General features: G+C 30.0%; 3 protein-coding genes across 6 annotated transcripts; 1 reads left to right on the forward strand and 2 right to left on the reverse strand.

Annotated features, from left to right (window-relative positions):
- Positions 1-1079: 1079 nt before the first annotated feature.
- LOC114179871 (putative membrane protein At3g27390) lies at positions 1080-4774 on the reverse strand. 3 transcript variants are annotated; one of them, XM_028066356.2, is made up of 9 exons: positions 4467-4774; positions 4193-4301; positions 3905-4100; positions 3659-3792; positions 3130-3409; positions 2926-3032; positions 2674-2845; positions 1578-2026; positions 1080-1462 (listed from the first exon to the last, which is right to left on the reverse strand). In XM_028066356.2, the coding sequence occupies exons 1-9, from the start codon at positions 4555-4557 to the stop codon at positions 1213-1215; spliced, it is 1788 nt and encodes a 595-aa protein (XP_027922157.1). In that variant the 5' UTR covers positions 4558-4774; the 3' UTR covers positions 1080-1212. The 3 variants fall into 3 exon arrangements, with proteins under 3 accessions (XP_027922157.1, XP_027922156.1, XP_027922158.1); XM_028066355.2 differs by having other exon boundaries at positions 3121-3409; XM_028066357.2 differs by lacking the exon at positions 4193-4301 and having other exon boundaries at positions 3121-3409; positions 4467-4769.
- Positions 4775-17420: 12646 nt separating this feature from the next.
- Positions 17421-21434, forward strand: LOC114179673 (B3 domain-containing protein Os01g0234100-like). 2 transcript variants are annotated; one of them, XM_028066085.2, is made up of 8 exons: positions 17421-17670; positions 17766-17931; positions 18224-18286; positions 18949-18980; positions 19073-19229; positions 19329-19535; positions 20358-20445; positions 20542-21434. In XM_028066085.2, the coding sequence occupies exons 1-8, from the start codon at positions 17666-17668 to the stop codon at positions 21288-21290; spliced, it is 1467 nt and encodes a 488-aa protein (XP_027921886.2). In that variant the 5' UTR covers positions 17421-17665; the 3' UTR covers positions 21291-21434. The 2 variants fall into 2 exon arrangements, with proteins under 2 accessions (XP_027921886.2, XP_085527214.1); XM_085671088.1 differs by having other exon boundaries at positions 17793-17931.
- A 3886-nt stretch (positions 21435-25320) lies between these two features.
- Positions 25321-26543, reverse strand: LOC114177131 (membrane-associated kinase regulator-like protein). The gene is made up of 3 exons (XM_028062382.2): positions 25898-26543; positions 25633-25701; positions 25321-25537 (listed from the first exon to the last, which is right to left on the reverse strand). Exons 1-2 carry the CDS (start codon positions 26399-26401, stop codon positions 25648-25650), a joined length of 558 nt encoding a protein of 185 aa, XP_027918183.1. The 5' UTR covers positions 26402-26543; the 3' UTR covers positions 25321-25537; positions 25633-25647.
- Positions 26544-26749: the final 206 nt, after the last annotated feature.

Here is a 26749-nt window from a genome sequence, read left to right on the forward strand (position 1 = left end):
AGATTGTTCTGTTGGTATATTTTGGTTCATTTATTGTACAACTTCAAGGAATAAGTGTTCTATCCATTTCTCACCTCTCCAATATTATACGCATTTTGTCACTTCCACTCTCTTTTGGACAACTTGGCGCACTTTCCAACTCTTTTAATCAATACTTTCCATGTAATATTCTATAAATTGTCTAAATATGTCGGTGTCTTCCTCCATTATTTTTATTTCTAATATTGTTGTGTGCTAATTTTATTGTAAATATATTACTTTCACTGTATTTCAAATCTTAATCATTTTCTTTGTTCTTACATAGGTTTAAAGAGTTGGTTGTTGTAAAGGTTATAAAACACGAGAAATTAATGTATTAATAATACATGAGAAAAGAAAGACGGATAAATAAAATAAAGTTGATAAAGTTAACAATTATTTTAAAAGATTATAAAAAGAAAACAAATTATGAAGTTTAAAATATTTCAATTTTCTTTTTCTTTCATTTCTATAATTTATAAGAAGATATTTTTTTATAATAATAAAGATTATAAATAGTTCACTTGAACCATTTTTTGTACTAATAATGATTATAAATAGTCCACTTGAATCAAATTACATAGAAAAAAATATTAAACTTGTAACAATTTAAATTTAATATAAATCTTTTATAAACTTCGATCTATATTAAATTCTAATAAAAAATTATGACAATAAATTATTAAATAAATTATAACAATGTTTTATTATAATTACTAAACTATAACAATGTTAAATGCAAGAGCAACACTTTTTTTATTCTTAATGGGCTTTCATCCAACAGTTCGCCAGTCCAAACTAAACCAACCCAAAACTGTCTAGCTCAGCAAGAATGGCTGCTACGTACAGGGTGACAAACTTAATACATCATAAATTTTATTTTAAATTATAATGAATTAATCAGACAGAAAATATTTATTAATTCATTTTCTATCTATTTAGAATTCATAAACATTTTTAGTAGATGAGATATCATAGATAAATATAGTTAAAAAATGAAATATATATTTTATAAATAAAAGAAAAATTGCAAACAAATTTTAAAAAATATTTCTGAAACCTTAATGAAAATGTTTCAAACTGTTTATAAACCATGAAGCAAACCAAAATTGAAGTACAGCAAATTACACCAATCTATCAAACAATCTAAGGAATTTACAATGATTAATTGACAATGTTAGAAAACAAAAGTAATCAAACATTTTCATCGGAGGCAACTGATACTATAGACCTATTGGATCTTCCAGAAGGTTCTTTCTCCGAATCCAAATATTTAGTAACCAAAGCCTTTTCACAAATATCTAATACATCCCCTGAATGAGTAGCTAAAGCCTTTCCTGAAACGTCTTTCTCCAAAGAATGAGCAATCAAAGCTTTTACAATCTGACGAAATTTCCTTCTGTATGTTGGCAGCTTTGATACTCCTCTTATCATTCCAATCATCCTGAAAATCAATGCATTCATTAACAACTTAATAGATTATCATGTATACTTCATAGAGTGAAGAGATTCATCCTCAAAAATGCAGAGATTCATCATCTAATTCATTGATCGCTTACCTTCTGGAAATTCCCTCCATTTGGGCAGCTTTAAGAGCATCAGGTGTCATTAAACCACCATTATCCCAAGCCTCCTGGCGTTGCTTGTTGAATCCAAAGAGAACTACTTTTTCCAAGTATCTCACTTCAGCTTCCCCCAATTTGATCACCCTTATCTGTTCCTTCAGAACCATCACAGGATTGAAGAACCAATCCAACAACTTGTCCTTTGGCCTGTTCAAATACGTAATCTCAAAGTCCTCAAGCAGCAATACACCACTTGAATTGGCTTTGATGGAGAAGATAAGTGCTTGTAGGAGTGAATAACAAGGCAAACCAACACCAACTATGGAAGCTTCATTTATATTCTTTCCCCTCATCCATTCACAGAGGTCAGCACCTGTAAGTACATTCGCATCCAATAATTCCTTGCCTCTCATCTCACAGTACTTCATCATATTTCCCCAAATCTGTATATTATGATTTAAAAACGACATTAACAAAGATTGTGTCAAGTAATGAAATCACAACAAAAGCATAACGAGATCAGGAAGATGATGTAGTAAAGGAAATTGTCAACTAAAGCCTTTGGATAACAAGTTTTTCTTTAGACGTGCACAATTCCATTTCATAGCTATGCTGCATAGTGCGTAGTCATATAGTTATTAAGACAGCAATCAACCAAATGCCAACTCTGTAGGTTATTTAAAATAGAAACCAGTACAGAAAAATCAGTGGAAGCCAGACATCAAAATCATTGGCACAAATAAAAAAATATAGTACATGCATCACCTTGATAATTAAACCAGAATAAAAAATTCTTGAGTCATGACTTGCTCAGATGATGATATATGATACCTTGTTCTTTGTTTTGTTGTTTATAATTATTATAAAATCCTTCAACAAGGTTTCTTCATTACCCCTAACATGCGCCAAAGAGCCTATTCGTTTCTTGGTTTGACTTTGGCAGACACCATCCATTGAGCTAATTGTGTAATCTAAGCATAACAACATTTAGATCCAAACTTACAGTTTCTATTTAAAGTGACATGATTGGAGAGTCTATTTGCCAATGTTTTAAACTAATTTAATCAACATTAGATGAAAAACTGCTTACCTGCACCATTTTCACCTCTTGAATGGCCTCTCTAACAGATCTTGAAGGAGCTAAGTTTGGCATAAACATTGCAGGCGGGTCCATCGAAGTGTTTAATCTGCTTCCACCCACACTGGATCCTCTCACAGAAAACTCGGATGATTGAGAAGCTTTTCTCTTTCGATACTGGGGCCTGGCTGCAAGCAAATTGGATGCTGATGTTAACGGAATAAATGGCAGATAGTAAAGAAGACTAATTGGGAAAATGTGTACTTTGGCAAGAATGTCCCGTCCCGTAGATACAGCCAATCATTTGTATATTCATCAAATTCAGCAACCATAGCAATCAGATAGGCTAAACCTCTACGGAAAGATCTTTCCTACACCCACAGGAAGGTTAAAAGGTTAGATAAAAGCAAAGATTCAGCAAAGGAAATGGGGAATGAAGAACAAAAAAAGTGATCAAACCTGACATACTATAACAGCTGCATAAATTCCAAAAAAAATGCTTGATATAATAGCCAACAATATGCTGGCAAGGACAACTAGTGGCCACACAAATATTGTCAAACCAGCAATGGGAACACAAACTGTTTCAAGGAATGGACCTTCTCTGCTAATCAAATCATGCAAAAGTCTGAACCAGCCCTTGAACAGCATGTAGGGGCTCTTTACTATAGCAATTGCAGTGAAAAGGGGAATCTCCACAACTAGCCCCAGTATCCCAACAATGACGCATCCAGGAACATGAATTAACCTATAAAACAAGTTTCAATGGTCATAAAGAGTACTCCTTTAATTAAATATTTTGCAAACAGAAATTGTAAGTCAAAGCACTCAATCAATATATGAATATGCAGTATGAATTTCCATTTGAGTTAAAAGAAGCTAAAAAGAACCACTTTAATTCGTATCAATCTATGATTAGATAACTGTATATAAATCTTTTACAATATTTACATCAAAATTTAATTTAATATGTAAATGATCTTATTATGACCTTTACCTTAGCCTCTGACGTTCATCTGAGGTAGGTGATTCACGTAGTTCCTTTAAGAAACTTGGGTATGAATGGTAACACATATCTGCAAAATCCCTAACCACCGTGCAACTGCCTTTGATAGTTCCATAAGTTCCATCCTGAGTTCAGTGAGAAACCACAAATGAACTAATAACTTCTACACTAAGTAAAAACATGCTAATAAAACTTAACAACAATCTTGATTAGTGCAAGAACATCTCAGAAACTCACCACAATACAGTGAGAAAATTTCTTGGACTCGTTATCATGTCTGAAGGCCTCAAAAGTTGAAACCCAAGGGGTAAAGAAACCATACCCCACTCCAACAAGAACGCTTCCCGCTATGCCTAGACCCAACCACAAGCAAAACAAGGCAGGCAAAGCAATAAAAATGGCAACTTTCAAGGCTGCATCAAACATCTGAATCCTACAAAGACAAACAAACCATCCTCGTTCATCATATGAAATAGAATTGCTGATTCTACAAAGAGAAAAGGGAAGCTGTAGAAACTATTTTACTTAAAAAGGGTATAAACAGTCCAAGCCACATGTGAAGGAAACAGCGCCAGAATCACCCCAACGTTGCCTAAAATAAGAACCAGACAAGCAATAGGACCCACGACTATGCCTGCAGAACTTAAAGAAAAACTCAATAACCCACCATCCAATTCACCTCAGATTTCACAACATGAGAGTAAATCAGCAAAAGAAAGAAAAAACCAAATCTTTTTAGAAGTCAACATTAAATCATGAACCATAAAGTGTGAAAGAAATGTAAAAGAAAAAAGAACACCTTTTAAAGCACCAAGGAAGAAAGCATAGAGGAACACAAAGACCACGTAAGAAGCCTTCATCCAACCTTTCATAAAGCTTTGAAAATCCATGTTAGTAAAGGATCAGCTCAAGATCAGAAATACGTTTGCAACAGAGGGAAGTTGAAAGTTGTAACCGAAATTGGAACGAAGCTATGAAGGCATATGAAGAAAATGAATTGGCAAGTCATAGGAAATGAGGCGAGTTAGTTAAGTCAAAAACGAAATTGTATAAAAGGGCAAAAGAGACTTGCGTTGCAAGAAGATGACAAAATTGAAAACTCAGCCAAGAAACAAATCATTCATTCAAAATCTTTGGAACCAAAAAGTAATATAAGCACGGAAAAGCTAGGACAAATCAGAGGCTGCTGACAATGACCATGAGTTATACAAATAGTTTAAGCTTATGGAATTAATTTATACAAATCACAATAAGTGTCCAACTTTTCTTACTTTTTTTGGTAAATTATTATATTTTTCAGTAATTATTCAGTACTGTGTACCGGTTTAACTCGCAATTAATTTTCGTTTATTTTATTAACAAGAATGTCAAAAGATTATGTACTCTGCGGGGTAAAACATGTAAACGGAGACAACGGATACACGTGAATAACGGTCAATAATGGATAAATGATAATGAATATTTTTTATAGCTATATGTTAAGGCGGGTACACGGATATAATAGAATATGTACCGTGAATATATTATACTTTAATTTAAATTAAAAAGAAATTAAAACAAACATACAAATGATTATAATATTAATATATTCATTTTGAATGAGTTATTTTTATTAATTAATTTTAAAAAAAATTATTTTTTTAACTTTTATTTAACACTAATAAATATACATGATTAAAATATTAATACATTGATTTTGAAAGAGTTATTTTTTATCGATTAATTTTAAAAAAAATTCATTTCTTTGTAAATTGTCATCCAACACTATTTAAAAGAAGTTTTTTTTTTTTGGACTTAGCTTGAAATTTATGAATGTTATGTATTGCATTTTATTTGAATTTATAGTTAATATATGTTGTTAAATATTTTTTTTTGTAAATACCCGCAGATACCCGTGAATATCTGTGGATATTAAAAAAATATATAGATACCCGCATAACGAATATTTACATAAATATGAAAACGGATATGAGGCGAATAATTATCTGGCAAATAAAAGATAAAAGAGCTATTATCTATATCCTACCAGTCTCATTAACATTCCTAAAGATAATAAATTCTAAATTCTAGTCCAATTTATTGAATCAAATGCTATATTAGTGTTCATTACCATATATAAGATAAAATAAAAATTACTCTTACAATAAAAATAAGTTGCACTTGTAGTACACAAATTTTAAAAATGATTTCGAATTAAATTGATGTCATGAAACAATTTTAAAATATATTTGTTTTAATTGCTTTATGTTATTTTTGGGTCTGTAACTTTCTTTTTTACAAGAAAAAAGTAAGAGGTGCAAGTTAACATTAATAGTAGAAAACAATTATAGGATAGGTGAATAGATGATTAAGGTTAAACTTGATACATGATTATACATTAGGATCGTTTTTTACACTTATGAGTCTATTTCAAGTGGGTCCATGTTTATACAAAATTATTATGTCTTAAAAAGTGTCGGAGCCAATGCTATCAAAATAAAAATGTATGATGATATTGTACTTATATTACAAGAGGTACAACATCCGGAAAGATTTGAAGAAAGAATATTTATTAGGTAACTATATAAGGCGTGAGATTAGGACTCGCAATATGGGCTTGAACTGTCGGACCGATAGTCGGTCCGGGCTAAGACAGTTAACTCGCAAGTTCGCAGTGGCCCAGCTTGTAGTTTGTATTGGCTGGTCTACAAGCTCGCATCAAAAATTGCACTTGTGTCTATTAATTTTTTTTTTGAACTTTTACATTAACGTTTTAAATTTTTGTATGACTAGAAAATATATGTATTATGTATTTTTTAATGTGCCAAAATTTAAAGAATACATCTCGTATGTTAAAGTACGAATATGAATATGATGAAAATGTTGAATTATCAATTTATCATCCAACTCCCCAAAGTCTTTGCTTAATAATTTTGTGAACTTCTTAAAGTTTCCTAATTTTTTTCCAATTTTTTGAACATTGAAGGTTTTATCATAAATTTTTTTTTTTTTAAAAGTGGGATGGCCTGCGGGCCCGCACTTATACGGGATGAGTCGAACTTTTCAACCTGTGTTGAAAATGTGGGGTGGAGCGGCCGATCCACATTGTATGGGACAAATGCAAGTCGGACCTAAACAAGTTGGATCGGCTTGTATTGTCACCCCTGTGTAAGATTCATATTGAAGGAAAAATCTTAAAAACAACCTTAGAAAATTTAATAGTGATGAAAACACATAAGATAATGATAAATTTATATGTGCTTTAGAAAATACATTGCAATATTCAAATGCAATAATTGCATCAACAATTCAATAAGTGATGATGATGCAAAATTATTAACTCTGTAATATTCAGAGCAAGGTATGAAAACTCTTGCAAAAAGTAATCTCTTATATGAGATACAAGAGCAGTAGCGGACTATAGTCATGACAAAGGGTTATAGCCCCTATTTTTTTTTTTATATAATTTTAAATATATTTTTAAAAAATTTATGCATCTATATTTATATATAAAGAATTTTCTTTTTTTGTCTATATTTATTTTTCAATCTTAACTTTTAAATGTTTTTTATAAATAAAAATAATTATTTTATTAATATTATCTTTTAAGTGATCATTTTCTTAATTTAACCATTTTTTTATTTTCTACTTTTAAAAATTAATTATTATAAAATGAAAATTAAATATTATAAAACTATAAAAAATTATTTATATTTAATTTTAGAATTATAATAATAACAATAATTATAGTTTTATTTTTTTTATTAGCATAAAAAAACTTAAATACAATGCTTTTACTGGTTTATATAAAAAATTGGAATTACTCTTTTAGTTTTTATTTTTGTTCAAAAATATGAAGTTAGTTTTTTAGTGTTTTCTTGTCTCAATTTAGTTTTGATTTTTGAAAAAATGATGCAATTTGATCATTTTTCGTTAAATTTCTTGAATTATATCAATGTTTTTACATAAAAATTGAAGTTGTAAATAAGAATGGTTTGTTTTGTTAGTATAATTGACATAATCATAGTGTCAATTTTGAAAAAAAAAATTGTTTCACCTCAAGAAATTTAACAAAGGAACCAAATTGTGTCAATTTTTAAAAATCGATTTTAAAAATGAGACCAAATTGAGACTAAAAAATACTAGAGAACCAACTTGATATTTTTGGTCTAAAAATATGGATCAAAAGAGTAATTCAACCAAAATTTTGACACCCCTAATAAGTGAATTATACTTTGATGCTTACTTTTCTTATTATAAAAGAAGCACGTTGTTTTATTAGTTATGCATACAAAATTATTTTCTTTAAAGTTCTCCTTATTATTGTTTTTCCTATTTTCAAGAAAAAAGTGTCATAGTTTTCTCTTTAGAGTTAGAGAGAAAGGTGTTGTAATTTTATTTGCTTTAGTAAAATTACATTATTGTTGATTGTTTGTTTGGTTCCTTTCTTCATCTTTTATTTTAGTTATGAATTCTTATATTGCTATTGTGAACCTAATATTATAATATCAAAGTTAAGTTTGTTTTAGAATTTATGAATTTTTTATAATAAAAGTTTTTCACTTAAGAAAAGTGTTTATTGTTATAGAACGCCAATATAAAATTAAGATCATTATTAAAATATTCTTACTTTAATATTTTCTCTTGAGATAGAAGTATTCCAACATGAAAGTGACTCACACTTGAGAAATATTTTTTTAAAATTTAAGTTAGAAGTCTTTCATTAGATATATATATGAGTAAGATAAACAATATAAAAATAAAAAGACCTACAAATTTATTATTATAAAATTTTACATAAAAGATATCTTTGCCAAATTTTAGGGATGGCGAAACAGGTTGACCCTAACGGGTCAGTTTGTCTGTCCATGTTAAAAGAGACAAGCTGAGTTGAAGATTTTAACTTGTCAGTCCGTTCTGTCCCTACCCGTCTAGTCCAACCCAACTTGTTTTTTTAAAAAAATTAAAAAGATTAATTTTTTATATTATATTTTTTAAAGGTGTGAATATATAATAGTACTATAATTTAAATTTAAATCATTAACATTTACAAATTAAATTTTAATTATTAGTTATAATAGAATAATTTAATATATAAATATAATAATTATATTAATTAATCTATTAAAAGTTTAAAAAATATTTTATATGATTAAATATACCTTCAATATTCATATATTCACACACATATATATATATATATATATATATATATATATATATATATAAACAAATTGAAAAAAAATTGAAAAGAAGTGATGGGTTAATCAGACTTTATCTGTTAGTCCAACCTGTATATGGAAAGGTTATCATTATTGATTTTTTTATTTGATGGACGAATCGGACCAAAATAGATTGAAGCGACTCGTTTTCTATCCCTACCAAAATTTTCCTCAAATAATATAATGTTGCAACAAACGTGCATTTGGGTTGAGATTGTGATTTTATTTCGTGAAAATTTTTAAATATTGAAAATTATATTTAAAATGGTGGATTTTTTTTTTGTTAAGAATTTTGGGTTATTTTATTCCCAAGAAATAGCAAAAGCGTCGTGATGTTGGGCGGATATGTTTATATTGGGCTGCAGATCCTGGTCATAACAAAAGCCCAGTTTTAGCATGAACTTGTTATAGTTTTTGTAGGTGGTGATTTCTATTCATAAGCTATTATCTTTTGCCATATAAAGTATTTTACCATTATTACTACTTTATCGCATTGAAAAATGTTGTAGCCTATCCATATATCTGCAGTACCAAAGACTTGTTGGCAATATCAGAGGCTTTTTGGAACTCTGCTACAGCACAAGCTTATTCGTGGTGCACTTTGTTTGGCTATTTGAATCAGCAATATTCTTAGTGCACTTATTTCTTCTCTAACTTTTTACCCACGACGGAAAATGAGATCTAATCTTTCTTAATATTTAACCCTTAAAATGATGATAAGTGTTTCTAATTTTTAAAATAAATATTAATGAAATGTTTTTATAGATTTTTCTTTTGTGAGCAATTATGAGATGAACATTTGGATGGTCTAACATGAAGTATACTTAGAATATTTCGATATTCCCTAGCCTCCCTTTGTAAAAGAAATGATTGGTAGAAATATAATTTTGTTTTCAAATAGTTTTTGAAAAATGTTTAAATATTTTTACTTATATAGTAACTGTATATTACAAAAACGAAAAAATAATCTCAGCTTTAAACATCTTCGTTTTATTTTTATTTTTTAAAATAAAACATTAGCTTTGTGAAGAAAGTCAAGGACGAGAAGGTCAAACATAGTTATTATACATATCGTCAGGACTTAACTAATAGTAATATTAAAATGCCTTATTTAACATAAGAAAGGTTTGTCGACTTAAGTTTTGAGATTCCATCTTTGTTTTGATGTTTGTTCTTTTATTGTATTACATGTTTGGAGTCTCATATTCCAAATAGACAATTTAATTAGTTGAAAAAAGGCTTAATTATTCGGAATATACTCAGTTTGGTTTCAAAATTTCAATATCCATTTTTAAGTTTGTCTCAATTTAGTATCCAAATTCGTAATGTGCATCAATGTAGTACTTTCCGTTAAGTTTTCACAAACGCCATTAAGTAACTTGCCACGTGTCAGTATTTGGTTTTTTAACTTTTTAATTTTTTCTTTAATTTTTTAATTTTTTTTTAATTTTTAAAATTTTTTTTTAATTTTTTTTTTTAAATGGTCACGTGTCAAATCCTTGATGTGACACGTGACATTGTTAGTGACACGTGGCAAGGTACCTGAGTGTCATTGTCTTGATTTCAATTTAGTCTCCACATGTGTCTATTTGTTTCAATTTAGTATCCATATATGTTTATTTGTTTCAATTTAGTTCATGTTCTATTTGTTTGAATTTTGTTCAAATATACTTTTTTTTAGAATGAATAAATATTGTATCTCTTTTAAGACAAAATTTATTATTTATATAAATGTTATATTAATATTTGTTACTAAAAATGACTTATAAAATTAAGTATTGAAATTTATATTAAATTTACTAAAAGATTTATGTTTTGTTACATTGATATTTGTTATACCCATGAATAACAAAGTTTTGGTAAATTTGTTATTCATGACTTTTACTATTAACTTCAATATAAATTTCAATACTTAATTTTATAAGTCATTTTTAATAACAAATATAAATATAACATTTATATAAATAATAAATTTGGTCTTAAGGGAGACACAATATTTCTCTATTTTGTAAAAAAATATTCAGACAAAATTGAAACAAATAGAACGTGTACTAAATTGAAACAAATAAACACATATGGGTACTAAATTAAAACAAATAGGCATATATGGGGACTAAGTTGAAATTAAGACAATGACACTTGGCAGGTACCTTATCACGTCCTAAAACTATGTAGTTCGAGACGAAAAAAGAAATCTCGAAGTAATTCGTTTAATAACTATTATTTTCAATTTGTAATTCTTATTTTTATTAATTACTTTAACTGAAAAAGTCTTGGTAATTGAAAAATGAAGTCAGAATTTATTAGTTCATTATATCATTAACTATTTCTTTCTTTTATATGTAGGTTACGAGGAAATTCTCATGAATCTAATTATTTCTACCGCTTCTGTTATTGCTGCTGGATTGCCCACAGGGCTTACTTCTATTGGACCTGGGGTTGGTCAAGGCACTGTCGCAGGGCAAGCTGTAGAGGGGATTGCACGACAACCAGAGACAAAGGGAAAAATATGGGGTACTTTATTACTTAGTTTGGCTTTTATGGAAGCTTTAACAATTTACGGGCTGGTTGTAGCATTAGCACTTTTATTTGCTAATCCTTTTGTTTAATCCTAAAAGGATAAAAATACATATGTGGACTTCCTTTTTCGAATTATATTAATAATTCACTCCTACAATTCTTTATCTGTTCAGATAAGAACATAAGAGAAGGACTAATTGAAAGGTATTCACATACTTATTCACCCTCTTTCTTCTTTTTGTTTAGTCCAATGAACCCCTCTTTTATTTCTTTTAAGATAATTTTTTGAAAGTGTTCAAACTAGATAAATTTTGCAATTGATGAAAGAACTGGTATCTAATTCTAAGAAGTATCATTCTTTTAGGGAATCTTCCAATTGATTGACCAATCCAAATTATATCAAATTCTATAATTATATATTCCAATTAGATTATTATATTATCTATCTAATAGGAATATTAGAAAGATAATTAGTCTATTCATAAGAGGAGATGAGATCATATGAAAAATATAACCGATTCTTTCCTTTGTTTGGGCTCCTGGCCATCCGCCGGATGTTTTGTGTTTAATACTGATATTTTAGAACAAATCCAATAAATCTTTGTGTAGTGTAAGGTCTACTGGTTTTTTTTTGGAAAGGGAGTGTGTGCGAGTTGTTTATTTCAAAGAATAAATTGGATTTAACCAAACTGCACTTTTTAGTTTAGTTAGAATTAAGAAAATGTGCAGAATCCCGCGAATTACTTCTGAATTCATTTTCTTTTTTGAATAAATTAAGAAAAATCTTAAAGAACCATAGTATTTTGCGCTTTATTGGTAATCCACTTTTGATTCTCTATTTACCAAAAATTTTGGACTATTACCATAGTTAAAAATTTTGGACTATACGCAGTGTAGTACTCTTTCTACCGCTATATTAATACAGAAAGGAAACGGTTTCAAAAAAATTATTCGATTTTTTTTCGATATAAAACACTCATGTCGATAAAAAAAATGGCTTGAATCCTATTTATGGCGAGAAATAAAAAACGAGTGAATTTAAACCTCCCATTTGTACTATGCGTAATCAATGGATGACCTATGTATAAATTCAAAAGAAGTCTTTGGATTTGAATAAAAAAACAACTTTGTTGACATATATTTGTTTGGTCAAAAGAGTCCTCCGAATATTCTGGTCTTATATTGGTAATTGTTTTCACTTTGAATAGAGAAGAGATGATAGGCTCATTACATAAAAAATTGGTAAATTTCCGATAAGTAATTGAGTGTGAGAGCCAAATGAATCGAAAGATTCATGTTTGGTTCGGGAAGAGATCATAGACATTTTGAAATGGATGGAAAGAGAGTCTACTTTCATGACGTGATTTATTAGATAATTGAAAACAGAAAATCTGGAGAACTATTCGAAACTCAGAAGAATTATAGGAAAACGCCATTGAACAGCTTGAAAAAGCTCAGGCCCGCTTAAGGGCGTTTGTGAAAACTTAACAGAGGGTACTATATTGATACACATTACGAATTTAGGTACTAAATTGAGACAAACTTAAAAATGGGTACCATTTTAAAATTTTGAAACCAAATTGGTTATGTTCCGAGTAATTTAGCCGTTGAAAAAATAATCACAAATTTCAAACTTAATGAAAGCCAATTTTAATATAATATATATTTAAGAAAGGAAAATTAAAAAAATGTATGACTTATAATAAATTTCAAATCATATATTTAGAAAGTGTGATGGTAAATATATTACAATTTTACTAACATTTTTTCTTCGACGTCTATTATTTTTAGGCATGCTGTGTTAAGACGTGCTTAAAGATGTAATCACGTTGCAAACTATAAAATAATAATAATTCGGAAGGTATAACTTTTTGTGTTTTTTTGTTCTTTTACAACAATAATTCATATGCATAATGCAAGGTATGCAAAATGGGTCAAAGAAAGCCGTCATAGTGTATTAGTTCTGGAACATCGACTTTTTTGTTTTAATAGACGGAAACTATTTTTTGACCTTATCTTGTTGACCTTTTATTAAAGAAGGTAATAAAAACTCTCACCACCAACTTAATTAATGATTAATTTACTTAAACAAAATTAAATTCATTACTAAGCAGACGAAGCATATATTGATATCTACTCCTATTTAACAAACACATTATATTGTTTGTTAATTATTGTTTTTATGGTTGGTGAAGGTTAAGCATCACACATGACAATAAAATGAATAAATAAATGAAAGATATTTCTTATTATTTATCATATCATGTACATATGACTTGTATTCGATATGTCGATATATTTTTTTTGAAAATAGTAAGATATGATACGTTATATATGTATATTGAAATTGTACAATATATAATTCTTAAAAATATGATAAATATATTGTTATTATGTGAATCCAAATTAAAATCATATGTATTAAAATTATTGTCATCATAAAAGTGTTATTGCTTTATAAATTAGATATTTTATTGATAAATATCGGTAAAGTATCCTAAACTATTTGACACAGATCCGTGACCTAACTTGAAGTATCGGTGTATTGTAGTTTATTATAGTTATTTTTGGGTTAAAATCTTTATAGTTAAGTGAATTTTAATCATTTTAAATAATTTTATCTATTTTATTGATGTTTACTTCCCATAATCAGTCTTTGTGACCATTCGTTTTTTTTTATTGTCTATTTTCAGTTTTTCTCATGATTATTTATCAATAATAAAAATAAACGAAAGACTAATGGATAATTTTTTTAAAATATTAAAAAATATCAAAATTTGAAATACAACAATGACTAGAAACTTATTTTATTTTAAAATGATCAACGTCTAACTAAAGAGGAAAAGAATTATGTATGACAGTGTGTGGATAGCACATTTGTCAAAAATTCGATAGAATAATATATAATGTATGCAACTAAAGCATGCATAAGAAAGTTTTCTATTTGATTCATGCTTCGTGAATCCATGACAAGTTGGTGTTCTTCATATTCATAAAATGATGAACTCAAGCAACTAATGAACTTTATACGTTGCGCATCTAGTGTGACAATAAAGAATTATGAAATATGAAATATTTGTAAATTTCAATAAAGTACATAAAATGATATTATATAATGCTATTGCCTAAAAGTTTTTCCGCACCCTTTATTTGTAAAGGAATATATTTAATTTGAAGACACATAATTGATGTTGCAAAGGTTTAGAAAGCCACCCAAAATATATTTATTTACAGGCTATTCAAGGCTTTTAATATCTCTAACTTAAGTTTAAAGACTACTGAGAGAATGATGATTTCGTTAGGGTTAAGTTTTCGTGTTTTCTTTGATGGTTATTTAAAAAAAAAAAGCACAATTCAATTAAACGGTTCAACCAAATTGCAACACCTTTAAGTAAGGTTGAGCACGAATTAGATTCTTCAACATCTAATATAGATTCAATAAAATAGATTGAGTTCATTAATTTAAATAACAATGCAGATGGGTGACGTGGGTTGTCTTGCAATACTAACAAAAAGTGTGGAGAAGGCCAATTATTTTAATCTCTTAGTCCGCTTAGGTTTATCTCACATAATTTGCAGCTAGCTATTGCAGGCCAACGACGGGTTAATATACATTTGTTCCACTTAGTTGATATTGACTTAAATTCCTAAAATTCAACAACACTAGCACAACATGTTGTATGAGTTTCTTCTAAGCAACTTATCCATTCGCGTTTTTTTTATTTCATCTAAAAATAGCTCACTCATTCACATTAAGTCAATCCAAAAGTAGCTCTCTCATCCAAGTTTCTTTTCTTATTTTAGTCCAGTTCAAAATCATTTCTATTTTCTTAGACTTGCACTTAAAAATTATAAATTATAAAATCATGAATATTATTTATTTTAAGAAATGGGCTTACATAAATTATTATTTTTACTAATTTAATTAAGTAAAAATAAAGTTATCAAAATTCTCAGGGTCGGCCTACAAACCCATCAAACATTATGCGAAGCGGGCTAGAGAAATTAGCTTGCATTTCTTATGTAAGCCAGCTTGACCCACTTTTTACGAAAAAATGCAAGGCGATCTGCATTGTTATCCGTAATTTTTAACTAAATTAATTAAGTTTGGATTTGTTTTAATGAAATTTAAAATGGATTTAATATATCAATTAGATTAAATCCAAGATCGATCTAATTAACTTGATCATTTGGTTTATTAGACATGAATCAAGCTAACTCGACTCAATCTGGATCTAAACTGACTTGTATCAACATGATTATTTGCTTTATTAGTCATGGATCAAGCTGAATTGACTTAACTTGGACCTAGACTGATTTGTATCAACATGAGTATGGTTCACTTGGGTTAGCTTGGGTATGGCTCATCTCACCTCACCATTAGCCATAATTGACTTGAGTCAACATAGGCCCAAACCGACTTGCCTTAAAGTTCAGTTTGTGTCGACTTGTCTTAACCTTTGACCTAAACTGACTCATCTTGACTTTCGGTTGGCCCAACTCATTTTATCCTTTAGCGTGGTTTGAGTCGTCTCAACCTCTAGTTTGGATCGACTCAACTTGACCTTCAGCTCGATTTTTCAGGCTAGACTGACTTAGCATGACCAAGGTGAGTCAGCTCGATAATTGGCTTGGTCAACTTGGTTCGACCTTTGAACTGGCAAACTCAATCTGAACCAACTTGTCTCAACCTTGGACCTAAATAAATTTGACTTGATCTTGTCTTCAACAAACTTGACTTAACTTAGATGTACCTTAATTTCGAATATTCAAAATCTAGAAAATAATCCCATTTAAATTCAATTCAAATTTGGTCAAAGCTTTAAATCCAAATATATAGATTTAAATTTAAAAAAAAGTTAAGTTGACTTAAAATAATATAAGCTAAAATTATTATAAATTTAATTTCATGAATATTTCAAATTTTGAAAGGAAAAGGAAAATAAAAAAGAAGGAACAAATTAAGATATGGCTATAAAATAAGAGGAACTTTAACATACAATTTTATTTTATTTTCGCCTTAAGCTATTTTTAATATTTATACCTTCTTAGCATGTAATTATACCTCCCTTACTATTTTATATTTTGTTCTTAAGTGGTCGAAATATATCCCATAAAGCATCCTAAACAAGTTTAAAGGGTTTCCGGTCCTAGCTTCAAGAGTATCTCGTTTTTAGTCTCAAACAAAGGGGGAGGTGGTGCATGCAAAAGACACTCTGATGTCAAAGTCAGTCTTAGATATGAGAAGTCTGATGTCAGAACAAAATGTAATCATATAATTCGTAAAATGTGTCTTTTATACTAGAATTCTTGAGTCTAACCTGATTGGACTTTGATTCATTTGACCTAATTACCTACTAATAAAAAATGAGTTAATTAATCTTGGATTTATCTCATGAGGTGATTATACTAACTTGGTAAATCGACGCAATCTGAATACATATCATCTTACAGGACTAACATGTATTCGACTAGACTATGTACGACAAAGAAACTCCCAACTAATACTTAGAACGTGATATGTGTATACAACACACATTTTATTATCTCTAAAATGTCATTTTTATTTAAAAGTACTATATGAGTTCTATCTTTTAAACCATTATTACATCCTATATCCTCACTATCCATTATGTCATATTTTTGCAACATTCCTTCATATATATTTTTTAAACTATTCTTTTTTTTATTAAACCTTTTCCTCTATTCCGTTTAGACAACTCTAGCCCCTTTACATGTGATGGGTGGAGTGTGTTTTATATATCATGAAATTGTGTTTTTAATTAGCCAGAAAGTATTTCGTGAATCATAATATTTAAAAATATTATTTTTATTAATATAATACAAATCTCTATTTTGTATATTTTTTATTATGTTTATTTTATTTTTTAATATTATGATTTTATTGTTTGGATTTCAAGCTATTTTTTTAGTGTACCACTATTTTAGATTTTTATATTAATTTACAATCACTTTCTTTTATATATTTAATACAATCCCTAAATATTTTGAGCATGGAATGCTAAGGAGGTAGTTAGACTGTTGATTATCTCTCTCATCTCATATTTCATATTTTGAAGGTGGTTTTAAAATCTATCTTTCTATGTTCTTGCATTGTATTCCATTCCATTGCAAAATCTGAAGTTCTGGTTGTCAATTACCAACCAATTTTTACGACAACACCAACCCAAAGACACAACATCTAAGGTGGTGGATCCAACAGTATCGAACGGTAGTGGCTCATTTTGTTTTTTCTCGCTGGTCAACCGATCCATCCATGATGTAAAATTTTTTCTCTTTTTTCTCCTTTTGTTTAAAGGTGGTGGTGTTTAAATCTTTCATTCACATTTGAAACTGAAAAGGGACTATCTAATAAGGTTGAAAATGGTGGTTACTGATGAAAGGAACCGCGATCGTGCGAACAGGAGGGATGTGGTGGAGCTACCACAATATGATCAAGCTGTGACTGTAGCATATTATGGGGAGGAGTTGCATGGTGGCGTACCTCAATCTCACTTCTCCAGAGTCTCTCCTTTAAACATGGTTTTATTCTATCTTCTATCTACATAGTTTACAAAATGTCCCAATTTTTTTTTTTTTTAAATTTAATGTATGTTTTGCATGTTGGGGAACAAAGGCTTTGTGGGCATTTTCATTTATCTTCTTGACCTTACATAGTTTCAAATTTTCATTTGATATAAAGTAGTTATTTTTAATTTGATTTATATTATCAGTATATGGCCAAGCTAGATGAGATTTTGGTTGTAGGCTTCTCTCTGTGCCTCCTTTTCTGAGTTGTTAGTGATGAGTCGAAGTCCTGTTGCACTGTTTGCAGGATAAACAAAACAAGGTGGTGGAGAGCAAATACAAAATATTGAATAATAGTCCGACCAAGCAAGTAAGAATTTTTATTTATTTATTTTATGTTTCGTGTTGGATTTTATGTTGGACTTTAAGATTTCTGCCTTCCGTGAATTCGTGCAATTTTTCCTTTCCTTCATGGTTCTTTTATAGCAATAGGGAGAGGACTTTCTAAAAGCTAAACCAATATGTTTGACAAGCAAAGTTATTTTTGTCCCCTACAAGGGAGTATTTGAGTGTTTGATTTGGTATCAATCAATATGCCTCCATTGTAGCTTATACTTCATTGAGGAATTTGAAGAGACTTTTTTGGTTGAAAATGTGTATCCAAACACGTTGTATGTTTGCATTAGAGAAGATGGAACTGCAAACTTGAACTTGTGATGATGCAAGGGATAATACTATAGAAGTATTATGTCTGTCTTCAGGGAAATTGTGATGGAAAAAAAAACTTGAAATAGTTGCAGAAAAACAATGATCTGAATTATTAACATAGGCAACTTAAACTTTGTTGATAATAATATCTAAATACCATTATATTTCGTTTCTTAAATCCAAGTTTAGACATTATTATGTAAGTGTACTGTAAATTCTAAATCAGTCACTCTTCATATTGTACAACTTCTGTATGAGTTAAATGCACAATTAACTGAAAATTAAAGTTTAATTGGGTTATTATTTTATCAAATGCTTCTACAGGCAACGTCTGCTGAGGCTCAGAAGTTTTCAAGGTAAGTAAATCTGCATAGTGCTGTTTAGATAATAGTTTTCTCCTTTACTTGACTTAATTACGGTAAAATTTGAGCATGGTATTTGCTTCCAGTTCCATGAAGGCTGCAGTAGAAGGAACATCCTCTCGTGGTGAGGTCATGTCATCAGCAGTTCTTCAAGCAGAGGATGTCCAATCAAATTTGAGACCAGAATTTCCTAGTTTTGTGAAGTCGTTAGTTAGATCACATGTTGCTAGTTGCTTTTGGATGGTGAGTAGTATCTTGATACACTGAAACAAAAAATACTTCTATTTTAGAAACCTTATTTCATTACGTTTCACTCTTGTGTCTTCTGATTTCTTTTTGCAGGGCCTTCCTGTGGCCTTCTGCAAAAGACACTTACCGGATAAGGATACAACAATCGTTTTGGAAGATGAATCTGGTAAAGAATACAATACAAAATTTATTGCCTGTAAGATGGGATTGAGTGCTGGATGGAGACAGTTTTCTGCTGTGCACAAATTGCAGGAGGGTGATGCGGTGGTCTTCCAATTAGTTGGACCAACCAAATTTAAGGTGATGGTTTTTATTTTTTTGCTTAAAGTTTTCAAATGGTTATTCACATTTCGATTAGAGCATGCAGACTATGTTGCAATGAATAAAACGGTAACAATGGCATTGTTTATCAATCATGAGTCCCTAACTGATTTGGAGGGTTTAACCACTCTCTTATAAAAATAGGAAGAAAACGAACATATATGCTTTCTCTGAAGATTGTGAAAGTGACAGAACTTATTTTCTTGAGACTAGTGTGTTTCTGTTGGTGTGTTATACGTGTTATTTTAGTGAGGGAACACTTGCAACTAAAGAAAAATTTAGGAGGCCATATGCAACAGTTGTGGGGCTTGTACCAGGCAAACTTGGTACTGCTAAAATGATAGCCATACCTGATTACTATGGTTATTTTCCTAATATCATTTGGAGCTGTATAGAAGGTCATATGGTGGCAATAATGCAGCTTCTTGGTGAATTAGGGCACTGTTACAATGACAACTTCTCCCTGATTATTAAGACAACTATCCTCTGGATCTCTGCTAAAGAGTGTTCGAGTCCATGATTATGCCCAAGAATCATTGTTTGAGTATTGGGGGAATGGGTCATTATACTATCTTCTCTCTCTTTAAAGGCAAAACACTTATTGTATGTTTTTGGACAATAGCTGGAGTTAGTAAAAAGCTTTTCTCTTTTTTAACTTTCATACTACCATTTTTCCTTTACTTTGTAAAAGCTGATTTTGTTGTTGTATCCAAATGAAAATGGTCTTTATATTGATTAAACAGAACTTATTTTTATGCTTTTGTTTAGGTCATGCCACTTATTGTTATACTTGATTTTCAGGTTTATATAATAAGAGCTAATAATACGAGGGAACTGGATGGGGCCTTTCTGAATCTTGATAGCTGCACAAAACAACGAAAAATGGGAGGCAAGACTTGTTTCTCTATGCTTTTACTTTCTTTTGATTTATCAATCATGAATGACCGTGGATTTATGCATTCTTTGTTTTTCTGATTGCTCTCAGGCAAAGATAACATAGATACTGATGTTACATGCAATAGCTCAAAGAGAAAACAGGGCAAAACTGTCCCACTTGATATCCAAAAGAAAAAAAAGGTAAATTTGTCGAGATTGAGACCTAAGGTTATGCCATCAGTAGAACAACAATCTGAAAATGATAGTGAGGAAGCTCTCTCAGAAGTTATGGAGGAGTTTAAAATGCTTGAGTTTGAAGATGTGAGAGGCTTTGAAAATTTTAGCGTCATAGTTGACGGAGTGTCAATAGATGCTGAATTCCCTGACGATGTTAGAAACAAGTACTACAGACTATGTTGTAGTCAGCATGCATTTCTTCATGAGAATCTGATCAAGGGCATGAACTATAAGCTGGTTGCTGGAATTATATCTGAAACTGTGAACATTGCAGATGCCATAAAGGTTAGTATGCTATGCACCCCACGTTTTGAATTTGTTAACTGGGACAAAACATTGCTAGCCTTCGAGCATCTGGGTATGAATGTTGAGTTTCTAAGGATCCGGTTACGCCGGCTTGTTAGCATTGCTTACGAGGAAAATGATGTCTCAGAGGCCAAAAAGTACTTGGCCTCTAGAAACGAGTACAGTCGAGCAGAGGATGAAATAAGGAACATAGAAGAGAAGCTCGAAGAATTGAAGGGAGCATGTAATGGTTTTGGTGCTTATCTTGGGAGTTTGAAGTGCAAAGCTGAAAATTATCACAATAAATTTCGAAGAGAAGTCGAAGCACCTTGGTGACTTTATATGTTTTTTGAGAAAATGGGTGCATGTATATATTTATGGGCTCTCATGGTTAAACATAATCTCTGGATCCTGTGACCTTAGACGGAAACTGTCTATTGTAGTATATGTTGTGCAATTATATGAGTGGTATTTATCATAGCCATTAATTTTCGCGTGTTCGTTTTTTTTTTATATTGGGGTAATTTTCTGTCGTGCTAATGTTTGGTAAACTCAAAAATACATATTAGGTCATGGTGCTTATAAACTGTAAAATGAAATTGTGGTTGGGAAAAGAGTCTAAAAGGGTTGGTCTAGTTTTGAATGATTTATATATTAAAACCAACATGTGCAAGAAAGTCATGAACCCAGTTTTTGGTGTTTCGGTCATTCAGGCTACACTTTCATCACTGATAAGACAACTTCTACCCAATAAGACATCTTTAGGACCAAAGAATAATGTGTCAATAGCAAAATTCAAATATATCAACTATCAAGTTCTTTTTTCCAACTTGTACTCGTGGTAACAATTGTTTTTTACTGCTTGTGAGATAAGTTCTTCTGCCATAACTAAAAACAAGAATGGAGCTAGTGGGTCATCTTGTCTTTAGACCTTTGGACATATGGAATTTCTCATTAGGACTTCTGTTGACAAGCACTAATGTCATGGTTGATTTTATGCATCCTCTCATCCAACATATTCATTATGTATCAAAGTGTATGCATTTATTTTCTCTTTTTCCTTCTTAGTCCTTTTACAATTTCATTTGTTACTAAAACTTTCTCAAGTAGGCTTCTACCCCCAAAAGTTGATTGGGTACTAATGTAGTGGAATGGACTCATCCTTAAGAGAAATATCCATAAAAGTTTAAATGTGAGTCTAAATTACATATTGGATAAAAATAAAAAAAATAAAACACTACATAATAATAAAAGTTTATAAACTTATTGTCTTAAAATTTTGGATTAAAAATTATATTAATCCGGAATTGAGCTCTAGTCTTCCTAGTAAACCTTTCTCTTCTAAAGAACTAACATGAACTTAGTAATAACTTTCTCTAATATATTGGATAATACTATGAATAATACATTATATAAGCTCCAAGGAAAGATATGAGTTTATACCTATTTAGTCCCTGAAGGTTATCCCGTATTGATAATACAGTTATGAAACAATAATTTGTGCCCCTTGGCCATCCACCATCTTTATGAAATTCAGTCAAAGCCTTCATGATAACATGAGTGAATGTTTTCCGTAACTTTATGATAAATTATGTAAAATTAATAATTTCTAGATACTGACAACGGATGGGATAAGTGTAGGTTTAACTATCATGTACTCATCTTTGAGATAAAATTTCATCTTCATTCTCAAATCAATTCTCACATAAGTTTCACATCATTCCTATCTCCGTAGAGAAATTGGTATTTGGTACTCACATTCATCTCTTTATTATTTCAAATATTAATTTTGTTTAACAAAAATTAAAATCATAAACAAATAATATATTCAATAATAATATTTCAGATATTTATTATTATATATATTTCTTTAATATTAAATATCAATAATAAAATTATGATTATATAAATATTAAATAACAATAGAATAAAGAACAAACAATTGTAAGAAAAAAATTTAAATACGCGCTTTAAAAACAAAATATGAAACTAAATAAAAGAAAGGTAATATAAAAATTATTTAAATTATCTAATAAACTATCTATTTTAATAATTTGAAATGAGAACAAAAACCGGACAATAATAGAACGAATATATACATATTCATTTGTATTTTCATATCTAAATTAAAAAGACAAATGTTATGGTGAATATAAATCTAACCAAAGAATCAAAATGAATAATTTTAACTAAAATAGAAATTGAAATTGAGAGCAAATGTTAAGAATTACATTAAAATACCATACTAAATATTGAAAAATAAAATCTATTTAAATATATTTTAATAATTTATTTTATTATAATACAGAAATACATAAATATTAATAAAAAAATAATTTAATTTTTTATTAATATTTATATTAAAAACAAATTGTTTATATATTATACTTTTTTTCATTTTTTTTTTGAAGAAAATATAATATCTCAGTTTTTGTGTTTTAATTGATTACTCTTATGTTTTTAACATTTTTTTTCTTAGCTTATTTACTCTATCAATAAAAACGAACGCAAACTTAATCAAATGATATCCAATTTAATAAAACACAATTCTAGATATTTAATTGGATCTTTCATTTAGAGTGAATTACCTCGTTGAATATGAGTTTATGGAAGTAATTGATGGTCACGCATATATCATTTAGACTTGTTAAAACAGGCTGTTGGTGGTTTGGTCCGGTTTACTATGGGTTAGTCATTTAGTGAATCAATCTAATCTGATTTATTTATTTGTGAGTAAAAAATATTTGAATCTGGTCTAGCCCATTACGGATTGATAGGTTAAACGGGTTGGTTTACTGGTCCACTTAATTAACAAATTTTTTTTTTCTTAAGTCACAAATTATAATTCTGATTAATATGTAAGTAAACTTTAATACAATCTAAAATGATGTTAAACTCAAGTACATATAAAAAAATACACATTATTATCTAAAATCAAAACATTCTTATTATTTATCCAACTATAATATTAAAGTTTTGAATGAATAAATCTACAATATTTTCATCTCTTGAAACATTTTTTTATCTCATCTATAATAAAAGAAATATTAACTAATAATATTCAGATACTAAGTAATAAATAATTAAATTAATTTTCCATTTTAAAAGCACCAAAGAGCAGGTGTAAAATTGAATTATATATCCGGAGAAGGATAAGTAATAATAGTTTGTGTATAGGTATTGTGTAAATTACATTTTAAATTTATAACAAACAAATCAAATTGCTAAACTATAATTAAAATTTATTTTCAATCATTTGTATTTTAAAAAATTAAAATTTAGTTTAATATTAAAAATAAAAAGAAAACAAATAAATAACTAAGAGGTTGCCCATTTGGCTATATATAAAACTGTTGTGAGAGAAAAATATTAAAACATCTAATTAGAAATAGTTAATTATATATTCAAATTAGGTATTGTATTTATAAGATAAAAATAAATGAAACTTAAAATTTCTATCCTTTATTGAAAAGTTTTTAATAAATGTGAGGTTGAATCTTTCGTAGGGTCTGGACCCTGCCCAATGATTATAATTAGACCCGCAAGTATGATTGGATCAGGAAATGCAGCATTGGATTTTTCCATGATGATAAAAGAAAAAATGTAATTCCCCACCACGATTTCAAATACTGACATGACACCAAAGATTGAAAGAGCGCCACAAGAAATAAAAAAGATAAAATATAGTTTTTTAAATATAAATGTTTAAGAGTTTTAGTATTTTTTTTTTCTTTTATTTTGTAATACGAGTTTATGTCCGTTTTTTTTTTTCATTTTAAAATATGTTAATTTTAAACTAACATAAAGGTAGGTTGACAGACATTGGCAGGAGAATCTAATTGTTCACATGGGCCGGAGAGGGAAAGATTGAAAAATGTGATGGAAGAGTCTGTCTGCCACATCAGCATGACATGTCAGCAGATTCAAGCCAATTAGTGGAGCCACGTCAGTAACCAGTCAACAGAGACTGGAATCTGGACAAACACATCGGTCAAATCAACCAAAACTCTGAATTGGGACAAGGAGCAACGCTCATGGGATAGGATATCATAGATTGGCCTATGGAAGAAACCACAACCTCATCATCAATGATTCTTCACCAGAGACAAACTTAATCGATCAAGTTACTATGATTATGTTAAGGTAAGGTGTGTTCGCAAGAGATCTGAATGATAAAGGACCCAAAAAAACTCTTATCTTTTTCCCGATATTAATTATTTAAAATCCATTAACGAAACCAAATGAAATGAATACACATTCACATTCACATGCAATACAAACATGCACAACAATGGAAGATTTTAACCAAGAGTGAAATATATAGGACAGGATTCGGGCTAGCCTAAGAAGGTGCAACAATAAAAAGTGAAGAAAGATGAATCAATCCTTTCTTTTTGCGGGCCTTTTTCAATTCAACTGCAAATAATTTGTACAACAAACAGTGAAATCCTAACCACTAGGTGGACCAAAAATCAGAGAATTATGGAAGAATCAAAGCTGACAAACAAAAGCCTAATAACATAAATTTACCGCCTTGGTTTGGTTCTGAAACCCGCTGAAGGGAAAAAAAATGCCCCGTCACCCTACAAAGGGAGAACAAAACAAAAATCAACAGTAAATAAATACATATTCAAAGCTTATGTATCATTCCTGTTCCTACACAGCACAAATCCAATACCTTCTTCAGTTAACTCTATAACCCAATCTCAACATCCCTACTACCTGATCCTCCTTCATTCAACAACTCCTGCATCGCACCAAAATGTAAAAGAACTAAATTAAATCAAGCATACATTAAGAAGACAGACACACTAAAACTTAAATGTCGGAGATCGATTGCAGTTATGATACGATGAAAATAATGTACATAAAGGAGAGGCAACAGTTTGAAGTTGAACAAGGTTGTAAGACATTGAAAGAATCAAAAGGCACAGGGAAGTAACCTGTGAATTCACATGAAGCCTAGCTCCCTCGTTGAAGAAACCGGCTCTTCTAGTTTCAACAGGTGTGTCGGAGGAAGGTTCACTCTTGTCAACCTTCTTGGATCCGAGGTGACTTTTTCTGAGACCCAGAAAGCCTTTCCACCTTGTGGAGGAGCCTTTGGGAGGCCTGAGAGAGAAGTCTTGGTAGCCTTCATCGTCATCATCATCCACAAGAAGCTCTTCCCTGAGAGTGGTGGTGGCCCTCTTGGTATCCTTGAAGGGCAACAACTTTCCCTTGAAGAAAAGCTCATCAGCACTCATCATTGAGTAGTTGGTGACAGAAAACTCGAAGTCTGAGGAGAGTGCAGGAGGCTCTGATCTGCTGGCGCTGCTGTGTTCCTGCTTGGTGGCTTGCTGAGCATCCACAAAGTCGTTCGAGAAAGAAATTCTGGGACTCACTGGAGCGCAGTGATGATGGTGATGGCGACCCTTGTGCTCCGAGTTGTACATCTCTAAGCATGCCATCAGACCAAGAATAACAACATGGAAATTATAAGAGTGCAAAATGGATCGATATGTGGTGTCAAGCACAACCAAAGAGCCTATTAAATTCTACTTGGGACCCCTCTCACTGTTACATCTTACAACCCACTCTAACATGTTTGTATTTATATTCACTAATCACTAATAATCTCTTATAAATCTCGATTCTATCTCCTAAGAATATCTTAAATGGAAAAAAAATAACAGATTTAATGTCGTCAAATGCATGTACTAACCAAACAAAATGAAATGGAAGTGTTGTTGTGTGGTGTCACAAGATGTTAATTTAGCGTTCAATAGAAGGAATGTACTGTCTCTCGAGTTACACCA

Source organism: Vigna unguiculata, chromosome 3, assembly GCF_037176805.1.
Source record: "Vigna unguiculata cultivar grain cowpea cultivar isolate G323 ecotype 2 chromosome 3, ASM3717680v1, whole genome shotgun sequence".
Taxonomy (NCBI): Eukaryota; Viridiplantae; Streptophyta; class Magnoliopsida; order Fabales; family Fabaceae; genus Vigna; species Vigna unguiculata.